This window comes from Hemitrygon akajei, chromosome 31, assembly GCF_048418815.1.
Source record: "Hemitrygon akajei chromosome 31, sHemAka1.3, whole genome shotgun sequence".
NCBI lineage: Eukaryota > Metazoa > Chordata > Chondrichthyes > Myliobatiformes > Dasyatidae > Hemitrygon > Hemitrygon akajei.
Genome location: NC_133154.1, coordinates 7,100,774 through 7,125,186, shown reverse-complemented (window position 1 = coordinate 7,125,186; position 24,413 = coordinate 7,100,774). Strand labels below are relative to the sequence as shown.

At 45.4% G+C, this 24,413-nt stretch overlaps 1 protein-coding gene across 1 annotated transcript; it reads left to right on the top strand.

The window, feature by feature from the left end:
• The first annotated feature begins 6,145 nt into the window (after positions 1-6,145).
• On the top strand, positions 6,146-18,239 carry mpst (mercaptopyruvate sulfurtransferase). Its single transcript, XM_073033981.1, has 2 exons — positions 6,146-6,783; positions 16,063-18,239. The coding sequence occupies exons 1-2, from the start codon at positions 6,201-6,203 to the stop codon at positions 16,362-16,364; spliced, it is 885 nt and encodes a 294-aa protein (XP_072890082.1). The 5' UTR covers positions 6,146-6,200; the 3' UTR covers positions 16,365-18,239.
• Positions 18,240-24,413: the final 6,174 nt, after the last annotated feature.

Below are 24,413 nucleotides of genomic sequence, written 5' to 3'. Positions count from 1 at the left end.
CCAAATAGATGAATGCAAAGTCCAGGTCGCGTCCCACCGCGTCCATTAACCGCTGGAATGTCTGTGCGGCATTCTTCAGGCCGAACGGCATGCGGAGGAACTCAAAAAGGCCGAAAGGGGTGATGAGTGCCGTTTTGGGGACGTCGTCCGGATGCATTGGGATTTGATGGTATCCCCGGACGAGGTCTACCTTGGAGAAGATCCGTGCGCCGTGCAGGTTTGCTGCAAAGTCCTGAATGTGCGGCACAGGGTAGTGGTCCGGTGTGGTAGCCTCGTTCAGCCTGCAGTAGTTGCCGCATGGTCTCCAGTCCCCTGTCGCTTTGGGCACCATGTGCAGGGGGGAGGCCCATGGGCTGTTGGACCGCCGTATGATCCCCAATTCCTCCATCCTCTTGAACTCCTCCTTCGCCGGTCGGAGCTTGACCGGGGGAAGCCTTCGAGGACGGGCGTGCAGGGGTGGTCCCTGGGTCGGGATGTGGTGCTGTACGCCGTGTCGGGGCATGGCTGCCGTGAACTGCGATGCCAGAACCGATGGGAAATCTGCCAGGACTCTGGTGAAGTCGTTGTCGGACAGCGTGATGGAGTCGAGGTGTGGGGCTGGCAACTGGGCTGCACCCAGGGAGAACGTCTGGAAGGTCTCAGCGTGGACCAGTCTCTGCCTTGGCAGGTCGACCAGCAGGCTGTGAGACGGCAAAAAATCCGCACCCAGAAGCGGTTGGGCTACGGCGGCCAGTGTGAAGTCCCATGTGAACCGGCTGGAGCCGAACTGTAGCTGCACCATACGGGTGCCGTAGGTCCTTACTGTGCTGCCGTTCACGGCCCTCAGGGTGGGACCCGGTGCCCTGTTGCAGGTGTCGTAGCTCGTCGGAGGTAAGACACTGATCTCGACACCGGTGCCGACCAAACAATGGCGTCCCGACGGCTTGTCCCACACATACAGGAGGCTATCCCGATGGCCAGCCGCCGTAGCCATCAGCGGCGGCTGGCCTTGGCGTTTCCCGGGAACTTGCAGGGCGGGCAACAGCGGCGGGCTTCTGCACCCCACCACTGGTGGTAGGAGCACCATTGTTCGTTGGGCTCCTCACCCCTGCCTCTGGGGTTAGCGGGCTCTGTGGCCAGGCCTGGTCTGGTTTGCTGTTGGGAGCGTGGCCTGGTGATCTGTGCAACGGTCGCCCCACTCACCTTCTTGGCGTTCCACAGCAAGTCCGCCCGGGCTGCCACCTTCCGGGGGTCGCTGAAATCCGCGTCGGACAGCAGCAGGCGTATGTCCTCGGGCAGCTGCTCCAGGAATGCCTGCTCAAACATTAGGCAGGGCTTGTGTCCTCCGGCCAGAGACAACATCTCATTCATTAAAGCCGATGGAGGTCTGTCTCCCAAACCATCCAGGTGCAGTAAACAGGCAGCCCGCTCACGCCGTGAGAGTCCGAAAGTCCTTATGAGCAGGCTTTGAATTCTGTGTATTTGCCATCTTCCGGGGGTGACTGTATGAACTCCTCAACCTGGACCGCTGTGTCCTGGTCGAGGGAGCTCACCACGTAGTAGTAACGTGTGTCCTCCGAGGTTATCTGCCGAACGTGGAATTGGGCTTCTGTTTGCTGGAACCATAGGTGAGGGCGCAGCATCCAGAAGCTTGGCAGTTTCAACGAAACTGCATGAACAGATGCGGCGTCGGTCATCTTCGGCCCAAGTATCACTTGGGCTGTTGGGGTCACCAATTGTAGCGGTGTGCTACACGCAGCGCTGAAATAACGACACGGAGTCGGTAAACTGCAGTTAAAAAAAGATTTTATTCGAACTTCGTGGCCTCGCTTTAACGCCTCCCTGATCCCGCCCTCCCTGGGCACGGATGCTGTAGGGGGCACGTATTCACAGTCCTGTCCCGCGCGCGGATGCTGTAGGGGGCACGTATTCACAGTCCTGTGCAGGCTTTTCCCTTTGTTGGTGAAGCAGACCTGGCGCCCTTTTGGGACTGGCCTTTATGCCGGCGCGCTGGCTATTCGTGAGCCGGTTCGAGTGCGCTAGGAAGTGGGCCGCCACAGCAAGTCCATTTCCCTTGTGTATTAGCGAGACAGATAGTGAGGAAGCTGTGTAACCTCAGTTCTAGCGAGGACTAGGCCTCAAGCTGCAGGGTTGCCCGTTGCAGCAGTCCAGGAGACGCCTGCGGTGGTGTCAATGTTGGGTCAGAGCCTGGCACCTCTTGTCAGTGCTGCCCTCCAGTGTTTGATCAGTGGAATGTCAAGCTGGATTGCGCGCATGGTGTGTGCGTTCATCTGTGGACTGCTAAGAACTGCTTGTCCTTGCCAACGAGAACCATGCACCTATAATCTACAGGACATGTCACTTAGCGACTTGGGTTACGTGTACGTGTACGTGTACGTGTGTGTGTGTGTGTGTGTGTGTGTGTGTGTGTGTGTGTGTGTGTGTGTGTGTGTGTGTGTGTGTGTGTGTGTGTGTGTGTGTGTGAGAGAGAGAGAGAGAGAGAGACTAGGTTTACTTTCTACCTTATATGTGCCTTTTGCTGTGTATGCTGTTCGTACTGTGCTTTGCATTTTGGCCCAGGAGTAACTCGATTTGTTTGGTTGGTATTCATGGGCATTTACGTATGGTTGAATCATAAATAAATTTAAACTTTAATTTGTACCTCCCCACCAAAGTTAATGCTTTCAAACTGTATGGTGATTTGCAATTTCTGGAGATTTTGAAATTCCATCTAGTGGCAGATGTGTGTAAAAGAAAAAGCAATTTGCATTTCCATTGTATATTTCATGATACCAGAATGTCTCAAAGTACCCTGAGAAAGTGGTAATTTATAGTGTAATCAGTAATATTACAACCTGCACACACACATACACAGCAAGTTCACACATGTACCAATGTAATATTGATTCTGGTAACTGGTTTATATGTTTGATTCAGGAAAAAGTGTTGCTCTGGACACCAGGAAGAATGTTTCTGCTCGTTCGTCAAGGTGGCACATGCTTACTTATTTATCCAGGGGATTGGGCAGTATTTGAGTAAATGTTTCACCAAAGATGCAACCAGCTGGTGCTCAGTACTGCATTGAAGTGGGAGCCAAGATTTTTGTGCTCAGATCACTAGAATGGGAAATGAATACATAACCTCTCATGTAGAGTGGATTGCATTGGCAACCAGGCCACAACAAGTAGCACAAAGAAAAAATCTGTCACAGAATAATGATACCCAAATAGTAGCGTGAGTTATCCTTGTAAAAACTCCACAGAATTCTAGCAGATGGTCATTCTGTGGCATCTGAATAGATGTACTTCTCTGTCTGACTCCTATTGCATAATTACTGTAGATCATAAGTTTGTTTCATGATAAGGCATCACTAATTGGTTAAATATTATATTTGCTTCATCTGAAATTTTGCATTGATTTTATTCAGTTATGGAAATTGGGCATCATTATTGTACATCAGTTAAATATCAATAAACAATGGTTAATAGATCAATTGCTTCACATGTAGACACTGTGAGTAAATGTTTTAGATCAGAGGAAAGTGGTTTAATCAGGGCACCAACAGAAATACTGTCCTCTGTTTAATGTGTTGATATAGAGTCTTATAGTGTAATGGCCTCTCCGTAATACTTCATTGCTAAGGTAATGGTTTCTCTGTAGCAGCAATGTTTGGGTTATGACTAGAGATAACGGGGCCTTTGGTATGTGCACTATCCAATGAGAGGCATGTTGTTCTTGTGGGTCTGGCAGCAGGGTTTTCGTGGGCTTTTGTCAGCGAGAGATGAAGAGCGAAGACGCGAATGGAAAGAGTTGGTAGACTGGCGGACGGAGTGGACTTGGAGCGAGGGTCAAACGGTCAGCAATGCTCGGAGGAGGTTGATGGGGAAAAAATGTATGAATCTGTGAGCTCCAATGTGCACTTTAAACTGTTTCATTAAAATGGGCCCTTTTTATTTTCTTTACTATATAGTCAGATGAAGATTTATCAAGTTCAATCGTTTAATTGCATATGGTGTACTGTCTGATATTTTGCAGTTCGGATTTGTAACCGGGCAACACATCACGATCATCCACATGAACAAGATTTCTCAGTTTGGCTGGGCCAAAGGCTGTTTTCCCCTAGACAAATGCATGCTGGCTGAATCTGAGGGTTACAGTAGAAACACAGGCCTTTGACTCGTGTCTGCACTTCGATACAGAGCATATTAATAAACCTTGAGACCAAAATCATTTGAAATGGTCAGTTGACAAGTCTGAATTCTGATGTCCTCATCGTAGAAAGTGTGAGTTTTCTCCGGTTTCCACCCACAGTCTAAGGACATACCAAGTAGTTTAATGAGTCATTGTCAATTATCCTGTGATTAGGTTAGGGGTACATTGAGGTTTTCAGGGGTAGCTGGGCCTATCCCGCACTGCCTCTAAATTAATTGTTTGATTTTGTTGCATAGGAGACAGACAAGAGAGCAGACTCTTTAAAGAACAGTGTGAACATGCTCTAGTGGAGGAAGATGACCATGTGGTCCTTTTTTTAAAATTAAGCCACATCAGAAATGCTGATTAAGTCAACTAGTTCCCAATGAGAACTCTGATAGGCCAATCAGATAGCTCAGTGATAGAACACAAAGAAAATCATATGTACAATGAATGTACCAGTGTACGGACCGCTCTCTCCCTCCCCTCACTGCTGAAACATTCATCCTTTCCCCCTCCTGCTGCTTTCTCCCCATGTCAGAGACTGAGGGAACAATGCCCTACATTAGGCACCGCTTCAAGAAAGCAGCATCTATCGTAATGTTAACCTCCCACCATCCAGGTCATGCCCTCTTCTCCCTGCCATTTTTGTGCACGGAGTACAAAAGACTCAAATCTCATAGCACCAGAACAACTGGTTCTAGAACAACTATTTTCCTATAACCATGGTTCTTGAACTGACTTGCACAACCTACCCCTACCTCAATAACGGAACACTCCAGACCACTCTTGCACTACTGTGGACTTGTCTCTGATTATGTTTTTCTCATTTGCGCTAATGTCTTGTTTGCACTTTTTTCTTCAATGTGTAATTTATGTATAGCTACTTTGTGTTCTGTCTGAATTTCTCTGCTTGATGCTACTGCATGCAAGTCTGTCATTGCAATTATACAGAAATTCACCATACTTGTTCCTATGACAATAACCTTGATGCTGAGAGTGGTCTCAGCTGAGAATGCTCCCGATGTGGTCTCAAGTACAGTGGTGAGACCCAATGTAGATTGGAGGAATCACTATGTCAATTACCTTCGCTCCATCTGCCAAAAGCAGAATTTCCCAGTGGCCGACCATTCTAAATCCTATCCCCGTTCCTGTTTGGACATGTCGATCCATGGCCTCCTTTTTTGCAACAATGAGGCCACTCTCACTGTGGAGGAACCACAGGTCATATTCCCTCAACCTGATGGCATAAACATCAATTTATTTTTTTCTCTTTCCTCTTCTTAAATTCCCCACTCTAGCTGCTTACCTTTTCTCCTCACCTGCCTATCATAACCTCCCCCTGGTGTCTTTTCTTTCTCCTCTCTCTCTCTCTCTCTCCTCTCCTATTCCTTCCTCTCCAGCCCTTTACCTTTCCCACGCACCTGGCTTCACCTATCAGCTTCTAGCTATCCTCCCTCCCTTCCCCTCACTTTTTTTTATTCTGGGGTCTTCCCCCTTCCTTTCCAGTCCTGAAGAAGGGTCTTGGCCTGAAACGGCGACTGTTTATTCATTTCCAGACGTGCTGAGTTCCTCCAGCATTTTGTATGTGTTGTATATCCAGCATCTGTAGAATCTCCTTGCGCTTATGATTCACCTATAATCTTCTGCTTATCCTTCTCCCCTCGCCCCCCCCCCTTTTTTTATTCTGGCGTCTTTTCCATTTATTTCTTGTCCTGAAGAAGAGTCTCGGCCCGAAACGCCGACTGTTTATTCATTTCCAAAGGTGCTGCCTGACCTGTGAAGTTCCTCTAGCGTTTTCTGTGTGCTGCTCTGGATCTGCAGCATCTGTAGAATCTTTTATTTATGTTTATTTTTGTTTTGTAATGGTTACAGTCCAGTCCCGAGGGACAGCGCGGCGAACATAGAAGCAAAGTGCGCTATAACGGGAGCTCGGTCGGTGGGAGGGGAAGGGGAAGGGGAAGGTAGGTACTTTTCCTGCCGGGTCAAGTGAGGTTCCGCTCCAACGCAAGGAGGGAGGAGAGGCAGCTATGGCGTGGGTACGCAGCGTCGTGTCTTCAGCCTGGCTGGCTGAGGCTATCCGCACGGCCAAGGCGGGCACGCTGCGGGTGCTGGATTGCTCCTGGTACCTGCCCACGGTGCCGCGCAACGGCAGGAAGGAGTTCGAGGAGCGGCACATCCCGGGGGCCGCTTTCTTCGACCTTGACGAGTGCAGCGACACCTCGTCGCCCTACGACCACATGATGCCGCCGGCCGAGCACTTCGGCCAGTACGTGGGAGCCCTGGGCATCGGCAACGCCACGCACGTCGTGGTCTACGACGCCAGCGATTGGGGGATGTTCTGCTCGCCGCGGGTCTGGTGGATGTTCCGGGCTTTCGGGCACAGACGGGTGTCGGTGCTGGACGGGGGGTTGAAGCTCTGGTGCCGCCAGGGTCTGCCGGTCACCGCCGAGATTCAGCAGCTGCCTCCCGCCCAGTTCCAGCCGCAGCCCCGACCCTGTGTTGTCAAGAGCTTCGAGCAGGTCCTGGACAACATTGACAGCAAGGAGTTCCAGTTGGTGGATTCCAGACCCTCGGGCAGGTTCCAAGGCACCCAACCTGAGCCCAGACCAGGTTTTTCTTCCAAATCATTCTCTCGCTTTGCACCGTTTATATAAAACATGGAACAGTACAAACCCTTCGGCCCACAATGTTCTGCCGACCCCTTGACCTACTCTAAGATCAATCTAAACCTTCTTGGGAAAAAGTCTCTGGCTGTCCACTCTATATGCCTCTTGACATGTTGCACACATCTATCCTCCTCCTCTCCAAAGATAAAAGCCACTCAACCTATCCTCTTAAGATATGATTCCTAATCCAGGTAGCATCCTCATAAATCTCCCTTGCATTCTCTCTGGCTTCCACATCTTCAGTGACCAGAACCGAACACAATACTCCAAATACAGTCTAATCAGATTTTTATTTTAGAGCTACAACATTACCTCGTGGCTCTTGAAGTCAGTCCACCGACTAACAAAGGCCAGCACATCATACACTTTCTTAACCACCCTATCAGCTTGTGCTGTAACTTTGAGGAATGTGGACCTCAAAATTCCTCGGAGGGATACAAAATTATAAGGGGTTTAGATAGGGTAAATGCAAGCAGGCTTTTTCCACTAAGGTAGGATGGGACTACAGGCTGAAGGTCATGGGTTCAGGATGAAAGATGAAATGTTTAAGGGCAGTATGAGGGAAAATTTCTTGCCAGCACGTGATGCATGCAAGGTCAATTTCAATGCTTAAGTTTGGATAGGTACATGGATGGTAGGGGTATGGAGGGCTATGGATCCAGTGCAGGTTGATGAGAGTAGGCAGTTTAAATGGTTTCAGCATGGATTAGATGGGCTGAAGAGCCTTTTCTGTTCTTCTCTGTGACTCTATATCATTGATAGACAGGAGCAGGGTTGCTATTGTGAAAGTTAATAAGTTAATGAAGCAGTTAGAGAGAAAGCAAATGAAGGGCATTTTAAAACTGCAAAATGCTAGTCAGAGCTGTATGAAATACCCAGCAGCTGAGACGATGGAGAGAGAAAAACTGCGCCAATATTGCAGTTGGACTTGTAACAAGACTGGACGATCATACGATCAAGGGAGTCAATTAGCTGAAGCTGTAGCATTAATTATGGAGTAACATGCACAAAACACTGGAGGAACTGAACAGGTCAGGCAGCATCTATGGGACGGGAAATAATCAGTTGATGTTTCGGATCAGGACTGGAAAGGAAGAATTGAATTGACTTTATTACTTACATCCTTCACATACACGTGGAATAAAAATCTTTATGTTACGTCTGTCTAAATGTGCAACTTATAGTAATTTGTAATAAATAGTACGTACAACAGGAATTAATCAGTCCGATGGCCTGGAGGAAGAAGCTTGTCCGGAGCCTGTTGGTCCTGGCTTTTATGCTGCGGTACCGTTTCCCGGATGGTAGCAGCTGAAACAGTTCATGGTTGGGGTGACTCAGGTCCCCAGTGATCCTTTGGGCCCTTTTTACACACTTGTCTTTGTAAATGTCCTGAATATTGCGAAGTTAACATCTACAGATGCACTGGGCTGTCCACACCGCTCTCTGCAGAGCCCTGCAATTGATGGAAGTACAGTTCCCATTCCAGGCAGTGATGCAGCCAGTCAGGATGCTCTCAGTTGTGCCCCTGTAGAAAGTTCTTAGGATTTGGGGATCCATACCAAACTTTTTCAACCGTCTGAGGTGAAAGAGGTGCTGTTGTGTCTTTTTCACCACAGGGTCGGTATGTACAGACCACGTGAGATCCTCAGTGATGTTTATGCAGAGGAACTTACCCTCTCAACCCCAGATCCATTGACGTCAATAGGGGTTAGCCCATCTCCATTCCTCCTGTAATCCACAACCAGCTCCTTTGTTTTTGCGACATTGAGGGAAAGGTTGTTTTTCTTGACACCGCTGTGTCAGGCTGATGAAGCCAGAATAAGAAGGTGGAGGGGGAGAGGAAGGAGTACAAGCTGGCAGGTGATAGGTGAGACCAAGTGAGGGAGGGGATTGGTGGAACAGGGTAAGGGCTGAAGAAAAAATCTAATAGGAGAGGACATTGGTCCATGGGAGAAGGGAAAACCAAAGAAGATGGCAGCTGAGGACACAAGAAGGGGAAAATCAGTATTGAGTCCAGTAGACTAATTTGCCCAAACAATTGATGAAGTTACACACACAAAATGCTGGAGGAACTCAGCGGGTCAGGCAGCATCTATGAAAATGAATAAACAGTCGATGTTTTGGGCCAAGACCCTTCATCAGGACTGAAAAGGAAGAGGGAAAATACCAGAATAAAAAGATGGGAGATGTGGAAGGAAGACAAGCTATAAGGTGAAAGGTGAAGCCAGATGGGTGGGAAAGGTAAAGGGCTGGAGTTAAAGATATCTGATAGGAGGGGAGAGTGGACCATAGGAGAAAGGGAAAGAGGAAGGGACCAAGGGAGAAGTGATAGGTTGGTGATAAGAGGTGAAAGGCTAGAGTGGGGAATAGAGGCAGGGGTTGAGGGAAGGGAAAAACATTTACTGGAAGGAGAAATCAACATTCATGCCATCAGGTTGGAGGCTACTAAGGCAGAATATAAGGTGTTGCTTCTCCACCCTGAGAGTGGCCTCATCTTGGCAAAGGAGTAGGTCATTGACCAACTTGTCAGATACCTTTTTCTCCAGTCCTTTACCTTTCCCACCCACCTGGCTTCACCTTCCACATCTCCCATTTTTTATTCTGGCATTTTCCCTCTTCCTTTTCAGTCCTGATGAAAGGTCTTGGCTCAAAACATTGACTGTTTTTTAATTTTCATAGATGCTGCCTGACCTGCAGAGTTCCTCCAGCATTTTGTGTGTGTAACTTCAACAGAATAGAAAGAAGCTACAGGAAGTTTTAAAATTAGTTAGTTCCATCTTGGGTACTAGTCTCTGTAGTATCCAAGACATCGCCAAGGAACTGTGCCTTAGTAGGGCGACAGCTGTTATTAAGGACAGTACTCACTGATTCCCACCATTGACTGTAAGGAGTTTGTACATTCTCCCCATGCTCCAGTTTCCTCCAAAGATGTACGGGTTATGATTAGTGAGTTGTGGGAATGCTATATTGGCACAGGTAGCGTGGCTGCCCAGCACAATCCTCACTGATTTAATTTGACATAAACGATACATTAGCTGTATATCTCTACGTACATATGACAGATAAAGCTTCTCCCCTCTCCCCCACTCCTCTTTCTCCCCTCCACCTTCTGCATAATCTTGGGTGACCTTGCTCCCAAATTATCATGTTCACAGGAGCAGAGCAAGGTTGGAGAATTGATTTGTGATAAAACCCTGAAATGATTAACGTCCATGTTGATTTAGTGCAAGGAGCATCATTGCAAAAGATTAAAGGTCGACCATCTGAATAACTTAGAATTTTGTGAATTTTCTTCTGTATTATTTATCTCTAACCAGTGACAAACGGTCATTGAAGATTTCCACTGGAGTATGTTTGCCCTGAAGGATTTTATTGCTTGTTATGTATAATGTGTTACCCTGGAGTGTTAAGCCAGGGCACAAGAGATTCTGCAGATGCTGGGAATCAAGAGCAACACACACAAAATGCTGGAAGAACTCAGCAGGTCAGGCAGCATCTGTGGATATGAATAAACGGTCCACATTTTGGGCTAGGTCCTGGGCCCAAAATGTCAAAGTTCAAAGTATGTATACATTATATAACCTTCTTACAGGCAGCCACGAAACAAAGAAACCTAAAAGATCCCATTAAAAAAAGACTGTAAAACACCCAATGTGCAGAGAGAAAAAACACAAACCGTGCAAACGAAAGGCAAACAAATAGCATTCAGAACTGAAGTTCATGAAAGAAGATCTGTCGACACACACAAAGCCACAGCCTCAGTTCAGCGTAGAGCCGAGTAAATGTCACAGAGCAGCAAGCTGAACTGGCCTGTGCCTCACCTCCAGCCCCGTCACCCTGACCTTCTCAATCTGGCCGGCATAAATCATCGTCCAAACATCCGGTTCTATTGCTTTGAAAACCTTTGGGGCCAGGACCCCACTGACTCGATTCGGCCTGTGCCTGCCCTTTCCAATTCGTGCTGGTGCTTTCCCGAGGTCTTTCCTCACTCTTGTCGATGGGCCTGTACCCTCACCTTTGTTGCCTCATCTGGGTTCTGCCGCATCAAATCACCACCAAGTCCAAAGCGAAGTTACAGGCTATTGTTTGTGGTGATCGTTTGCCAAAAAGAGTGTTATAAATAAACTATTTAGTAGTTTGTTTTGTTTGCTGCTGATAAGTAGTCGCTGAGCTGTATCAGCGCCATCTTAAACCGGACTGTTTATTCGTTTCTATAGATGCTACCTGATCAGCTGAGTTCTGCCAGCACTTTGTATTACCAGGAACTGGGGTTCTTCTATATTGACAACAGCCAGTGGATATTTATCAGGAGTGCTGCATTGTCAGTCCGTCCAACAATCTCTTTGACCCCCCCTCCCCCCCCCACCATCAGGCAGGAGGTACCTTAGGGCAAGAACTGTTAGGATGGGAAATAGCTTCTTTCCCCAGACCACACCATTACTGAACTCCCTGCCACCATGTCTGAAGCGCCAGTAGTGTTATACTGTTTACTTTTAAATTTGTGTCAAGTATGCACTTTATTGGTTATTTGTGGTAATATTACCTTATGCATGTGAGTTACATGTACTGTGTTATGCACCTTGGCCTGGAGGAATGTCTCGCTTTCTGGAATACATGTGTATGGTTGAGTGATGATGAACTTAAACTTGGGAGGGTCAGAATAACTGGGCTTAATTTGTTTTCTTCTGAAAAAGTATCACAGTTTGGGTCTCTGGAACAGAAACTCAGCAAGATGGAGATTCTGTTGAGCGGTGCATGGCCTCTAATCAATGTAAATACTCTCGCTCCACTATGCTTGGATCATGAAGTGAAAAGGGTTGGGGAACTACAAGTCTGCACGAGGAAACCGAATCAGAGTCCCATTTCCTGGACTGCTGTTCAGTGATCACGACCTGACATTTTGTACTCGCAGGTGTGAAGTGAATGGGATTGAGCCCAGTGTAAAAGTGAAGTAACTTTATTATCAAGGTACGTTTATGTCACTATCTACTACCCTGAGATTCATATTTTTGCAAGTACTTACTGTAGATACAAAGAAACACAATAGAATCAATGAAAAACTACACACAAAGATGAACAAACAAGCAGTGTGCAAAAGATAACAAATTGCGCAAATACAGAAACCAGGACTATCTGTTCATTCCCACCTATTCATTCAGTGATGGGGGGGGGGGGGTGCAGCCAGGGTCTTGTGTTGGACTGCGCTGTATCCATTACTTTTTCAGCATCTCCAAGTCTCTTTTTCCTGTTGACCTTTGTTAATTACTGCAGCCCATTTGCTCTTTGGTACCCTTCTTCCGTTTGATTTCCTCAACATCGCCCAGAGAGAATTATGTTACCTATTTAGTGGAATATTTAAAGTCATAGCATAGAGCACTACAGCACAGAAAGGGGACCTTCGGCTCATTTAGACTGTGGCATCCTCTGATTCTGCCAAGACCCATTGACTTACACCTGGACTGTAGCTCTTCCATGTAGTAGTCCTATCTTCTCTTAAATGTTGTGTAGCATCCGTGCCCCCAATTTACCCCCGTTTGCCTAGGGTGAACCACTGTTGCCCTGCCAACAGAGTAATACTTCAGTGTAATGCCCCCCCCCGTACACACTCGCAACACAAATACCAGACAATACACCAAAGGCAAGTAAATAATTACAACCTTATAGTCATTTCTTAGTGATGGGTTAGTAGAAACAGATAACCCTAAAGGTGCCAAATCAGTAAGTTTATCAGTTTGTGCACATAATATTTCAATACGTTGGAGCTCACGCCTCCAGTTCCATCCACAACGGCCTTCTGAGCCTTCGGCCACCGTCCGAACTGCCGACGTCCAGTATCTGCCGCCCTGGAAACACTGTCCGCTCTTCACACGTTCCTCCTTGCTCGCCTCCCGAAAAAGACCGTAAACTCCCGCTCAGCTCGCACATGCAAGATAGCATAACAATTCTCCATTGATTAGTTCCCCCCTTATCTACAGTTATAACCCAAACATTCCAGCTACAGAAACCCATTACAGCATTAAGTAACATTACAGAGAAACCATTTCATTGTAACAATACAGAGAAGCCATTTTGTTAGCCTGAACAGTTAACACCTCAGTTAATGGTACTGAGAGTCCTACAGTTGCATTCAAGCCAACATCAACCTACTGGCAGCTCGTTCCACACTTTCACTACCCTCTGAGTTTCCACTCAGTTTTCCCCTTAAGTACAATATTTCACATTTCACCCTTAGTGTATCACCTCTGGTTCTAGTCTCAGCTAACTTCAGTAGAAAAAAAGCCTGCTTGCATTTACCCTGTCTATACCCCTTATCATTTTGTTTTCCTCCCCTCATTCTCCTGCACTCCAGGGAAATACAGTCCTAACCTATTCAACCTTTCCCCATAACTCAAGTCCTGGCAACGTCCCTTCTCTGTACTCTTTCAAATCTTATTGATACCTTTCCTGCAGGTGCATGTCAAGAACTGCACACAACACTCCAGTTAGTTCAAGAATAATACAGCCGGGGCAGTTGTATCCTCGTTCTCAGCCGACTGGATTGTTAGTTAGGTAAACATTGTGAGTCAGCATGAATGGCAAGTAAGTTGGCTCTGAAGAGTCTGATGTCTTATTATTAGACGGGGTAACTAGCTGAAGCCCAGGTCGTGGGGCTCTCTGCCTGCCACTCAAACATTGGAAGAGGTATCAGAAAATAAATTGTGCTTAGAATATGTGGGAGTTGCAGACGTGCTGGTTACTGCTTTACCAGAACCACTTCCTAACACTCTGTGTCTAACTTCATCTGCACACCTCTGGCTTATTAATGTTCTCCATAATTGGTTCCATGTGATTCATCTCAGTCACTCCCTCTGGCAACCAGTTCCACATTCCTGGCACTCCCTAAGCAAAAAGAGTTCCTCCTGAATTTATTTACTGTATGAGTTCTTCATTAGCGGTCAGTGTGGAGGAGGACCTAACAGCCATTCGAGCCACGCTGCCACAGCAACCTCAAAAAGCCCGGAAAATGCTAACCTAATTTACAATGACCAATTAACCTAGTGGACTTACCATAAAAATATAATTGCAAAGGAACCACAACAGCGCCTCTACTTCCTCGGGAGTCTTCGGATGTTCGGCAAGTCACCAAAAACCTTTGCAAAAAGCTAGTGGATTCGGCCCAGTACATCACGGGTAAAGGCCTCCCAGCCATTCAGCACATCTAAATGAAATGTTGCTGTAGGAAAGCAGTGTCCATTATCCTCACCTCCCAGGCCATGCTCTTTTCTTGATCCTACCATCAGGTAGAGGGTGCAGGTGCCTCAGGAGTTACACCACCAGGTTCAAGAACAGTAACTACCCCTCAACCATCAGGCTCGTGAACAAAAGGGGATAACTACACTCATTTAAGGACTCTTTTATCTTGTTATTTCATGCTCGTTATTTATTGCTATTTATTTATATATGCATTTGCACAGTTTGTTGTTCATTGATCCTGTTTACAGCTGTTCTATAGGTTTGCTAAGTATGCCCACAGAAAAAGAATCTCAGGGTTGTATGTGGTGACATGTATGTACTCTGATAATAAATTTTGTTTTACTTTGACTTTACTTACTAACTTACATCTTTTGGACTCTGTGAGGAAACTGCAAACCGGAGAAAGCTCACACATTCCATGGATATATAGAGAATCCTTACAGAATAGTGCTGGAGTTGAACTCCGAACTCTGCAACACCCTGATCTATAATAGTGTTGTGCTAACCACTACCATACTGTGACCCCCAGTTCTCCAATCAAATCTGAGGTAGTCATTACTAAAAACAGAATTCGCTGTTCACAATAAAAAGTAACTTGTATTTAAGGATCATAGTTCTGCTCTCATCTGGAATTGCAAAATATTCTTTATAACTATAAGCAAACAATATTTTTCTCCCCACTATAGAATAGCCTGGACCTGTGCTGAATGAGTTTAATTACCCTTTTCACCCCATTTCATCACTTTCAATTGTTTGTCCTGCACGTGGTCTAAGCCAGAAAGGATTGGAAAATGTTTGAAATGAAACAGAAATACTCAGCAGGTCAGGCAGCATCTGTGGACACAGTATAACAGTTAATATTTATGAAAATAACTTCCAGCAGAACCTGAAATATTAACTGTTTTTTTCCTAAGACAGAATGCCATTCGGCCCATTGAGTCTACTCCACCAGTCCATCATGGCTGATTTATTATCCCTCTGAAACCCATTTTCTTGCTTTCTCCCCATAATCTACGACGCACTGACTAATCAAGAACCTATCAGCCTCCGCTTGAAATATACCCAATGACTTGGCCTCCACAGCCGTTCCTTCAGATGCCAGCTGATCTGCTGAGTATTCACAACAGTTCAGAATCAGGTTTATTATCACTGGCATGTGAGATGAAATTTGTTAACTTAGCAGCAGCAGTTCAATGCAATACATAATATAGCAGAAAAATCAATTCAAAGGTAAGGCAGTGTCCAAAGATTCAATATCTATTTAAGAATTGGATGGCAGAGGGGAAGAAGCTGTTCCTGAATCGCTGAGTTCATGCCTTCAGGCTTCTGTACCTCCTACCTGATGGTAGCAGTGAGAAAAGGGCATGTCCTGGGTTTCAGTTTTTATTTCAGAATTCCAGCATCTGCAGCACTTTCAAAGGTATTCCCTGAAGAAATGTAAATTGAGTTCACAGAATCTTTATTTAAAACTGTGACATTGAGATTCAAAAGACTAATATGTGCTGAGGGGTGGATTTATCTTGAGGTTAAAGTTATGTAGGATTGGAATGGCAAACTTGTTACATTCTTTCTGCTACCCAGTCTGCCAGGCCTTCCAGTGTTTAGGGTGGCATAGTTGTTGTGCATTGCTACAGTGCCAGTGACCTGGGTTCAATTCCCGCCACAGTCTGTAAGGAGCTCGTATGTTCTCCTCATGACTGCATGGTTTTCCTCTGGGTGCTCCAGTTTCCTCCCACATTTCAAATTGATCGCATGGGTGGCGTGAGCTCGTTGGGCTGGAAGGGCCTGTGCTGTATCTCTAAATCAGGGGCTCCCAACCTGGGGTCCGTGGACCCCTTGCTTAATGGTATTGCTCCATGGCATTTTAAAAAAAAGGGTTGGGAGCCCCTGCTCTAAGTAAATATTGCTTCTCATTTAAAATTTTCAGTATGAAAAGATTTTTTTTTGCTTTGGGAAAGTTTTAATTTTTCTCTCTGCCCTATTTCTCAAGGTTTCGACCCTGGTCACATCCCAGGCAGTGTCAATATCCCTTTCATTGAATTCTTGGACCCAGAGACTCTAAGGATCAAGAGTGAGAAGGAGCTGCGGAGCATCTTTGAAGAGCGTGGTGTGGACCTGTCCAGACCGCTGGTGGGCACCTGTGGCACAGGGATCTCTGCCTGCCACATCGCTCTTGCTGCCAACCTCTGCGGGCAAGACGACGTGATGATCTACGATGGCGCCTGGGTGGAGTGGTTCAAAAGAGCTAACCCGAGTTACATCATCTCGGTGAAAAGTGAGAAAACTGGGTAATCACCACTGAAGTCAATGGTTTGGGGTTGACTTCTGAGATCTGTGAAAAATTACTGAGTCTCTTTTTTAAACCAGTGGCAGGGCACTCTTATCTAATATTGTACTGGGAGGAAATATTAAAACAAAATGTGTTTTAAATGTTCTGGTTAAATGTTCTATATATGCTGTGGGATATTCCACACTTTTGTGTCTTTGTGTAGCGACAGTAACATCCTCCTCTTCACACTTGTGGTTTCCATTAGCTGATGAATTAACCGACTAGGTGTTGTATGTCTGTTTATCTTGTGATCCTTACGGTTCTTCCGGGAGTCAAAAAGTGGTGAGCAGTCTTAATTCTAAAGATTGTACAAATAAACATACAAATACTAAGCAAACTAAATAAAAAGCTGAGAAAGGATGCTGAGAGGTGAATTCAAAGACAAATGAATAAAGCAGCAAAACATGGTGCCTCTGAAAAATCCATGACTTTTATAGATAAGAAATTCCTTAGATAAGGATAATCTAGTTACTAGGCTACATAATTAAAATAATTACATCACGTGGGTGATGTGCTGATACTTAGCCAGTGAAAAAGGTGTTAAACCATTAGTTTAGCTGTTATACCACTTTCTGCCTGACAGCAGGGATGAAACACTACGTACTGTGAAAAATACACGAGTTTTATAAAAAAGTCTTATAAAAAGTATTATTAAAAAAAAGTGGTCTTCAAAAGTGGGTTGAGAAATGCCAAGGTGACTCCTCAAGGTGTTGAGGTGGAACTATTAAAGAGAGGGGAATATGCAAGCAAACATCATGCAGAACGCTGACATGGTAGCGTAGTGGTTAGCGTGACGCTATCACAGCTCGAGATGTGGGAGTCTGGAGCTTAATCCTGGAGTCCTCTGTAAGGAGTTTGTACGTCCTCTCCAAGGAATGCATGGGTTACCTCCAGGTTCTCTGGTTTCCTCCCACAGTTCAAAGACCTAGTGGTTAATAGGTTAATTGGTCACTGTATATGTCCCCTGATTAGTCTAAGTTTAAATTGATGGGTTGACAGCAAAGCTCATTGAGCTGTAAGGGCCTGTTCCGTACTGTGTGTCTAAATAAATAAAAATAGATACGTTTAGAAAAGCAACCTTAGTCATGAAATCCCAGGAGTCAGCACTGAACCCTCAATTTCTGATTTGTTTGAGATTGTTACCAATTAAACCAGGTGCTCCAAAGGATGCATCACACAGGCGTATTATTCCAACAGGGCAGCCCTGGTTTCTGATTGAGAACACGAATCCTTGATGAGTTTAGAATCACAGAAGATAGAACCCAAGTCTGAATATTGTTGATCCTTTAAATGATCATCATTCTTTCAAATGTATTTGTCAGAAGGCCAAAGTTTTAACATGCAGGATTGTAGGCAGTTTCTCGGCCGCCATCAAAAGTGAAACGCAATTGGGCCAAGAGTTAAATTTAGGTTATTCTGTCCTGTCAGTAACCTAAGCCATGCCAAGCAAAGTGCTAAAACACTTCCCTTCAGCAAGGACAAAATGGTAGATATGGGAAGGAAGGAATTGAATTGAAAATGATGGGGGGTGGGGGGGAACATCAGAAAGAAAATGTGTGATAAATCCAACATAGGATTAAAAAATGCCTATTGTCCTAATTAATTAATAATTAAAATAGCCACTGAACTGATTTACTGGAGGTTGAATATTAGGTGCCGTAGAGATGCAGCAATATGATCCGACGTAAACAGCATTTTACAAACTTATAACCAGTCTCAAATTTGAGAACTTTGATTGTATAATAAGAATAAAGCTGTGAAATTGTCTGAAGACCTTGTGCCTTACCTTGTTGATATTGTGCTTATCCTTCCAATAAAGGCAAGATAGGAAACACAGACACATTGGCTTATCATTTTACTGAGCAAATTTACTTCACGTTGAATGTTATAGAGGAGAACAGCGCCTGAGTGTTAACGTCTCCTTCACTGGATCTGCTTCACAGGACTGTTAATTTATTTATTTAATTTGGAGATACTGCACAGAAAATGCCCTTTGAGCTGTGCTGCCCCAGCTCCCAGACAACCCAGATTTAACCCTAACCTAATTTCTTCTTCCTTCCTGGGCCCTTAGCTCCCAGTGGAGCATAGGGCATCAGTGACCTCCCACCTCCATCGTCCAAAGTCGATGTTATGTTTGGAGGGTCATCATTTTTTTTGGCAATCCATTATATCCACCATACAGCGGATTGGCCTCTGCAGCTTTACCACAGCCCTGTTGGCTGGCCTTGCCCGTTGCCACCCTCTCACGATGGGGACGTGGGATTGAACTTTGAGAGGCATGAGACAATTTACATTGACCAATTAACCTACCCAGCACATCTTTTGGACCGTGGGAGGAAACTGAAGCACCCGGGAAAACCTACGCTTTTCACAGGGAGGACGTACAGGGACCCCTTACAGTCCAAGCTGTGATAGGTCCTCCAAGCTAGCCACAACCCTACCAAGGTGACCATGTTGAGTGTTCCTAAGTGCTTGCATTTGCTTCTGATTCCAGGGATTGTCCAATGGGGGAGAGATCAAGTACATTGACTAAATTCTAAAAGAAGAGTAAATAATCGCTTTGAAGCAGGTGATATTCTGAAAGAAACTGACAAGCTGGATGTGATGGGCATTTCTCCCCCAGACTTGAGAGTCCAGAGCCAAGAGATGGGCATGGTCCCAGGATTAGGGTCAGAAAGTTTGGATTGAGAAGAGAAACAATTCACTTACTTAGAATTGTGTCTTTGAAATCCTCCACTCTGAGAGGACGTGCTTGCTTAGTTGTTGAGAGAATTCAGAGTTGAGTAATAGAACTTGAGCAGTCAAGGGCAGAAAGCAGATTGCACGTCAGGCATGAATGTAGGGTTGAAGGAGAACAGCATTGTCGTTCACTGAAGAGTGGAACAGGCTTGAGGCACTGTAGTGGCTAATACAGCTGCTTTCTCTTTCATTCTTGTGTTATCTTGGAGTCACAGAGTCATAGAACACTACGGCACAGAAGCAGTCCCTTTGGCCCATCTAGTCCATGCCAAACTACTATTCTGTCCAGTCCCATCGACCTGCCTTCAGACCATAACCCTCCCATCCAAATTTCTCTCAAACATTGCAAGCCAACCCACATCCACCACTTCCGCTGGCAGCTCGTTGCACACTCTCACCAACCCTCTGAGTGAGAAAGTTCCCCCTCATGTCACCTTTCACCCTTAACCTATGAGTTCTAGTTTTAGTTCCACCTAACCTCAGTGGAAAAAGCCTACTTGCATTCATCCCTCATAATTTTGTATACCTCTTATCAAATCTCCCCTAATTCTCCTAACCGACCAACCTTACTCTATAACTCAAGTCCCAGCAACATCCTTGTAAATTTTCTCTGCACTCTTTTAATCTTATTGAAATTTTTCCTGTAGGTAGGTGACGAGAACTGCACACAATACTCCAAATTAGGTCCCAGCAACATCTTATACAACTTCAACATAACATCCCATCTCCTGTGCTTAATATTTGATTTATGCAAGCCAATCTTCTGGGCAGGAGAGATTTTAAATGTCCATCCACTGGCCAATGTGTGTCACAGCTGTGGCTGCCTCCAGCTTCATGAGTAGACTGAAATCAGAAATCCTTCCAGCTTCAGTTCAGCTTATACAGTGTGGCCGATCAAATGGCATTTCAGGCCCAAGATGCAGAATTAGAATCAGGTTTAATATCACCGGCATATGTCGTGAAACTTGTTGTTTTGCAGCAGCAGTGCAATGAAATACATAATAATAAAAATCTATATTAAAATGAGGTAAAAATACGGAGGTAGTGTTCATGGATTCATTGTCCATTCAGAAATCTGATGACAGAAGGGAACAAGCTGTTCCTGAAAAGTTGAGTGTGTGTCTTCAGGCTCCTGTACCTCATCCCTGATGGTAGCAATGAGAAGAGGGGATGTGCTGGGAGATGGGTGTCCCTAATGATGGATGCTGCCCTTTTGAGGCGTAGCTTTGTGAAGGTGTCCTTGATGCTGGATTACATTGAGCCACCCTACTTGTTGAAGTGAAACCTGATTCCTTCGAATACGAGGGGGGATTAATGGCCTACAGTAGGAGTCAATTTTAGAAAACCTAGCACGTTTATTTTTCAACATAGTCCCCTCCTACATGTACACACTTAGTCCAGCGGTCGTAGAGCATATGGATCCCTTTGTAGAAGTGGTCCACAGCAGGGGTGAATGATAAGTTTGTGTACTAAGGTAGAAGGAGATGAGTTATTAACTTCAAACTTTCTGCATTATCACTCAGAGTCGAACTGCATGTGCATGTAATGAGAGCATCTAGGACCTCCAGGTGGTCCACACCAGGGCTGATTGATAGGTTTGTGGCCTAAGGTAGAAGGAGATGAGTTATACAGCTCTCGTTACATGCACGTGCAGTTCAACTCTGAGTGAAAATGCAGAAAGTTTGAAGTTAATAACTCATATCCTTCTACCTTAGGCCATGAACTTATCAATCACCCCATGCTATGGACCATTTCTGGAGGTCCAAGATGCCGACTTCTACAAAGAAGGGATCTGTATGCTCCACGACTTCTGGACTAAGTTTAAGAATGTAGGAAAAATAAATGTGAAATAAAAACACAAAATGCTGGCAGAACTCAGCAGGCCAGACAGCATCTATGGGAGGAGGTAGTGACGACGTTTCGGGTCGAAACTCTTCATCAAAATAAATGTGCTAGGTTTTCTAAAACTGACTCCTTCTTCCTTAGGCCACAAACTTATCAATCACCCCTCATAACTTGAGACACAAGTGAAACCTGGAAATCTGAAGCAATGCACAAAAAGCTGGAGGAACTCAGCAGGTCAGGCAGCATCAATAGCGGGAAATGGACAGTTGATGTTTTGGTCCTGATGAATGCCTGTTGCTCCTTCAGAGTGACTGCTCGACATGGGCTGCTGTTGCCTCAGGCTGTTTGCCAATTCGTGTGGGCTCCGCAGAGTGCCCCTGTTCTCAGTTTCTCACGCCGGTCTAGTTGGATATTCAAGATCTGTATTGGAGAAGGACAGGAATTATTATTTTAAAATTACATAAAATAAGCCTTTCCAGAAGAACCCCCCGCAGCTTAAAGTTTTAATGACAACAGAGTGGAACTTCGCTGTTAAACTCCACGAAACTGCCAATAATTCCTTAACAAGACATCCTGAAATTTTCACAGTGATCCCCTCCCTGAGGTCTGGTGATGCAGTCTTCAGAATTGGTAATTTGATATAAATCTCACTTGTTTATAAGCTCCTTCTGTAAAAATATTAAAATGTTACTCCTTGGATGATGTCTAACTGATTTTCTAACTGCCTTGAGATGTAACTAGTGCTGAACAATCTCTATGGCTCTGTAAAGTGATATTTCTGTTCAGTTGCCTAGAATAATTAAATAAATATATATTTTATAACTTTAAAAAAATTTTGTTTAAAGTATTTGAATTTATAGAAACATAGTTACACAGTGTAGAAAACAGGCCCGATAATCCGTCTCAACCATACTGACTAAGTTGCCTGAATGACCTAATCAATTTGCATATGTTTATTTATTAATTTATTTATTGAGAAACAGTGTGGAATAGGCCCCTTTCTCAGCAACCCCCAATTTAACCCGAGCCCAGTCACGGGATGATTTACAATGACCAATTAATCTACTAACCGGTATATCTGTGGACTGTGGGAGGAAACCAGAGGACCCGGAGAAAATTCAACCATTCCATTGGCTCCCTACTGATGATGTTGGAATTGAACTCTGAACTCTGCCCCCAAAATAAAAGAGTCGCGCTAACCACAACGTTACCATGGCACCCCCACATACCTCCTAACCTGGGTTCCATGAACCCCGCAGTTAATGGTAATGTTAAAAAGTTTGGGATCCCCTGCTCTAAACCTTTCCTATCCAAATGTCTTTTAAATGTTGTTAATTGTATCCACATTTTCCAGTTCCTCTGGTAGACTTTCCATATACCCTGCACCCTCTACAATCGGAGTTCCCCCACTTTTTTTATGCTATAGACCAATACAATTAAGCAAGGGAGCCCAGGTTGGGAACCCCTGATCTATGTGAAAGAGTGCCCCTCAGGTCCCTTCTGCATCGTTCCTTTCTCATTTTAAACCTGCTCCCTTTTAGACCCCCTTTACCCTGCTGAGAAGCCTTGTGCCATTAATCTCATCTATGCCAATGGTGATTTTATGAAAGGCTCGGAGAGCCGAGTCAAATCCACCTGCTCCTGTTTTCTGTTCCTGCTGTGGCCGGAGGCTTTGAGCTTCCCTGTGCAGCAAAAAGGGGCAGCTGTATCATTAAACAAAGAAAAAAACAACACTGAAAGAAGTCAGCGGGTCAAATGATATCTGTGGAGGCAAAAGGTATTGGAATTGGCCCCCAAATATTGTGCCAAATCAAACCCCCCCCCGCACTAATCCCTCCTATCTACACAACGTCCATCTCCCCTCACATTAATGTGCCTATCTAAGTGCCTCTTAAAAGCCCTTGATTTATTTGCCTCTACCACCTTCCCAGGCAGTGCATTCCAAGCATCCACCACTCTACGAGTGAAAAATCTTACCCCTCACATCCCCCTTGAACCTACCCCTCTCACCTTTGTTGCGTGCCCTCTGATATTTGACATTTCTACCCTGGGGAAAAAAATACTCCCTGACTACTCTATACATGTCTCTCATAATCTTCTAAACCTCCATCAGATCTCCCCTCAGCCTCTGCCGCTCCAGAGAAAACAACCCAAGTTTCTCTTTTCACCCAATGCTTACCCAAACTTCTCTTAAACGTTGCAAACGAACCGACATCCACCGTTTCTACTGGCAGCTCATTCCACACACTCGCACTGTCTTGTGGATGTGAGGTCAAGAGTCCAATTTATTGTACTAGGGATCTATTTAATAGTCTTACAATAGTGGGGTAGAAGCCCCGGAAAAGTCTGAAAGAGCAAATAAATCAAGGGCTTTTAAGAGGCTTTTAGATAGGCACATTAATATGAGGGGAGATGGACGTTGTGTAGATAGGAGGGATTAGTGCGGGGGGGGGGGGTTTGATTTGGCACAATATTGGAGGCCAAAGGGCCCGTCCATGTGCTGTATGAACAGCATGCAAGATGAGCTTTCCACTGCATCTCAGTACATGCGATAATAAAATACAGCGCAATAATAAGTAAATAGTGCGAAAGCAAGGAATAACAAGGTAGTGTTCGTAGACCACTTAGAACTCTGTGGCCAAGTGTAAAACGATAATGTTGGTGTTCAAGCTCCTGTTCCTCCTCTCTGATGGCAAAGCCAGATGGCAAGCTCTGTATCGATGGACGCCGCCTTGAAGATGGCCTCAATTATAAGACCATAAGATATAGGAACAGAATTAGGCCATTCGGCCCTTCATCACGGCAGATCCATTTTCCCTCTCAGCCCCAATTTCCCCGTATCCCTTCAGGCCCTGACCAATCAAGAATTTATCAACCTCTGCCTTAAATATCCATAAAGACTGGTCTCCACAGCCGCCTGTGGCAATGAATTCCACAAGTCCACCGCTCTTTGGCTAAAGAAATTCCCCCTCATCTCTGTTCTAAAAGGACGCCCCACTATTCCGAGGCTGTGTCCTCAGGTCTTAGACTCTCCCACCACAGGAAACATCCTCGCCACATCCACTCTTTCGAGGCTTTCCAACATTTGATAGGTTTCAATGAGGTCACCCCTCAGTCCTCTGAATTGTGGCGAAAAGAGACCCAGAGCCTCTCCTCACTTATGCCTCGATGGACAGGAGTTGTCAAAGTAGGTACTGCCCGACCTGCAGATTGTGTGTTGCTCTGGATTCCAGCCTCTGAGGTCTCTTGAACACAAGGCGTTCTGAAGCAACAGGTCAGGCTGCATCTAGGCAGAAAACAGCTCCACGTGTACAGTATTTCTGCCATTTCCCGTGTCTCTCAGACAAAGGCGCAGTTGTCCCGCCGCCACGGCAGGGGGCGCTGTGCTGGGAGGGGAGCGGGAGCCGGGAGCAGCCGCATTTTGGGCG

Excerpts from the sequence above, each read along its gene's own strand:
- mpst (XM_073033981.1), top strand. The coding sequence starts at position 6,201 with ATGGCGTGGGTACGCAGCGTCGTGTCTTCAGCCTGGCTGGCTGAGGCT. Across the intron at positions 6,784-16,062 it reads CCAACCTGAGCCCAGACCAG|GTTTCGACCCTGGTCACATC; the intron begins GTTTTTCTTCCA and ends CTATTTCTCAAG.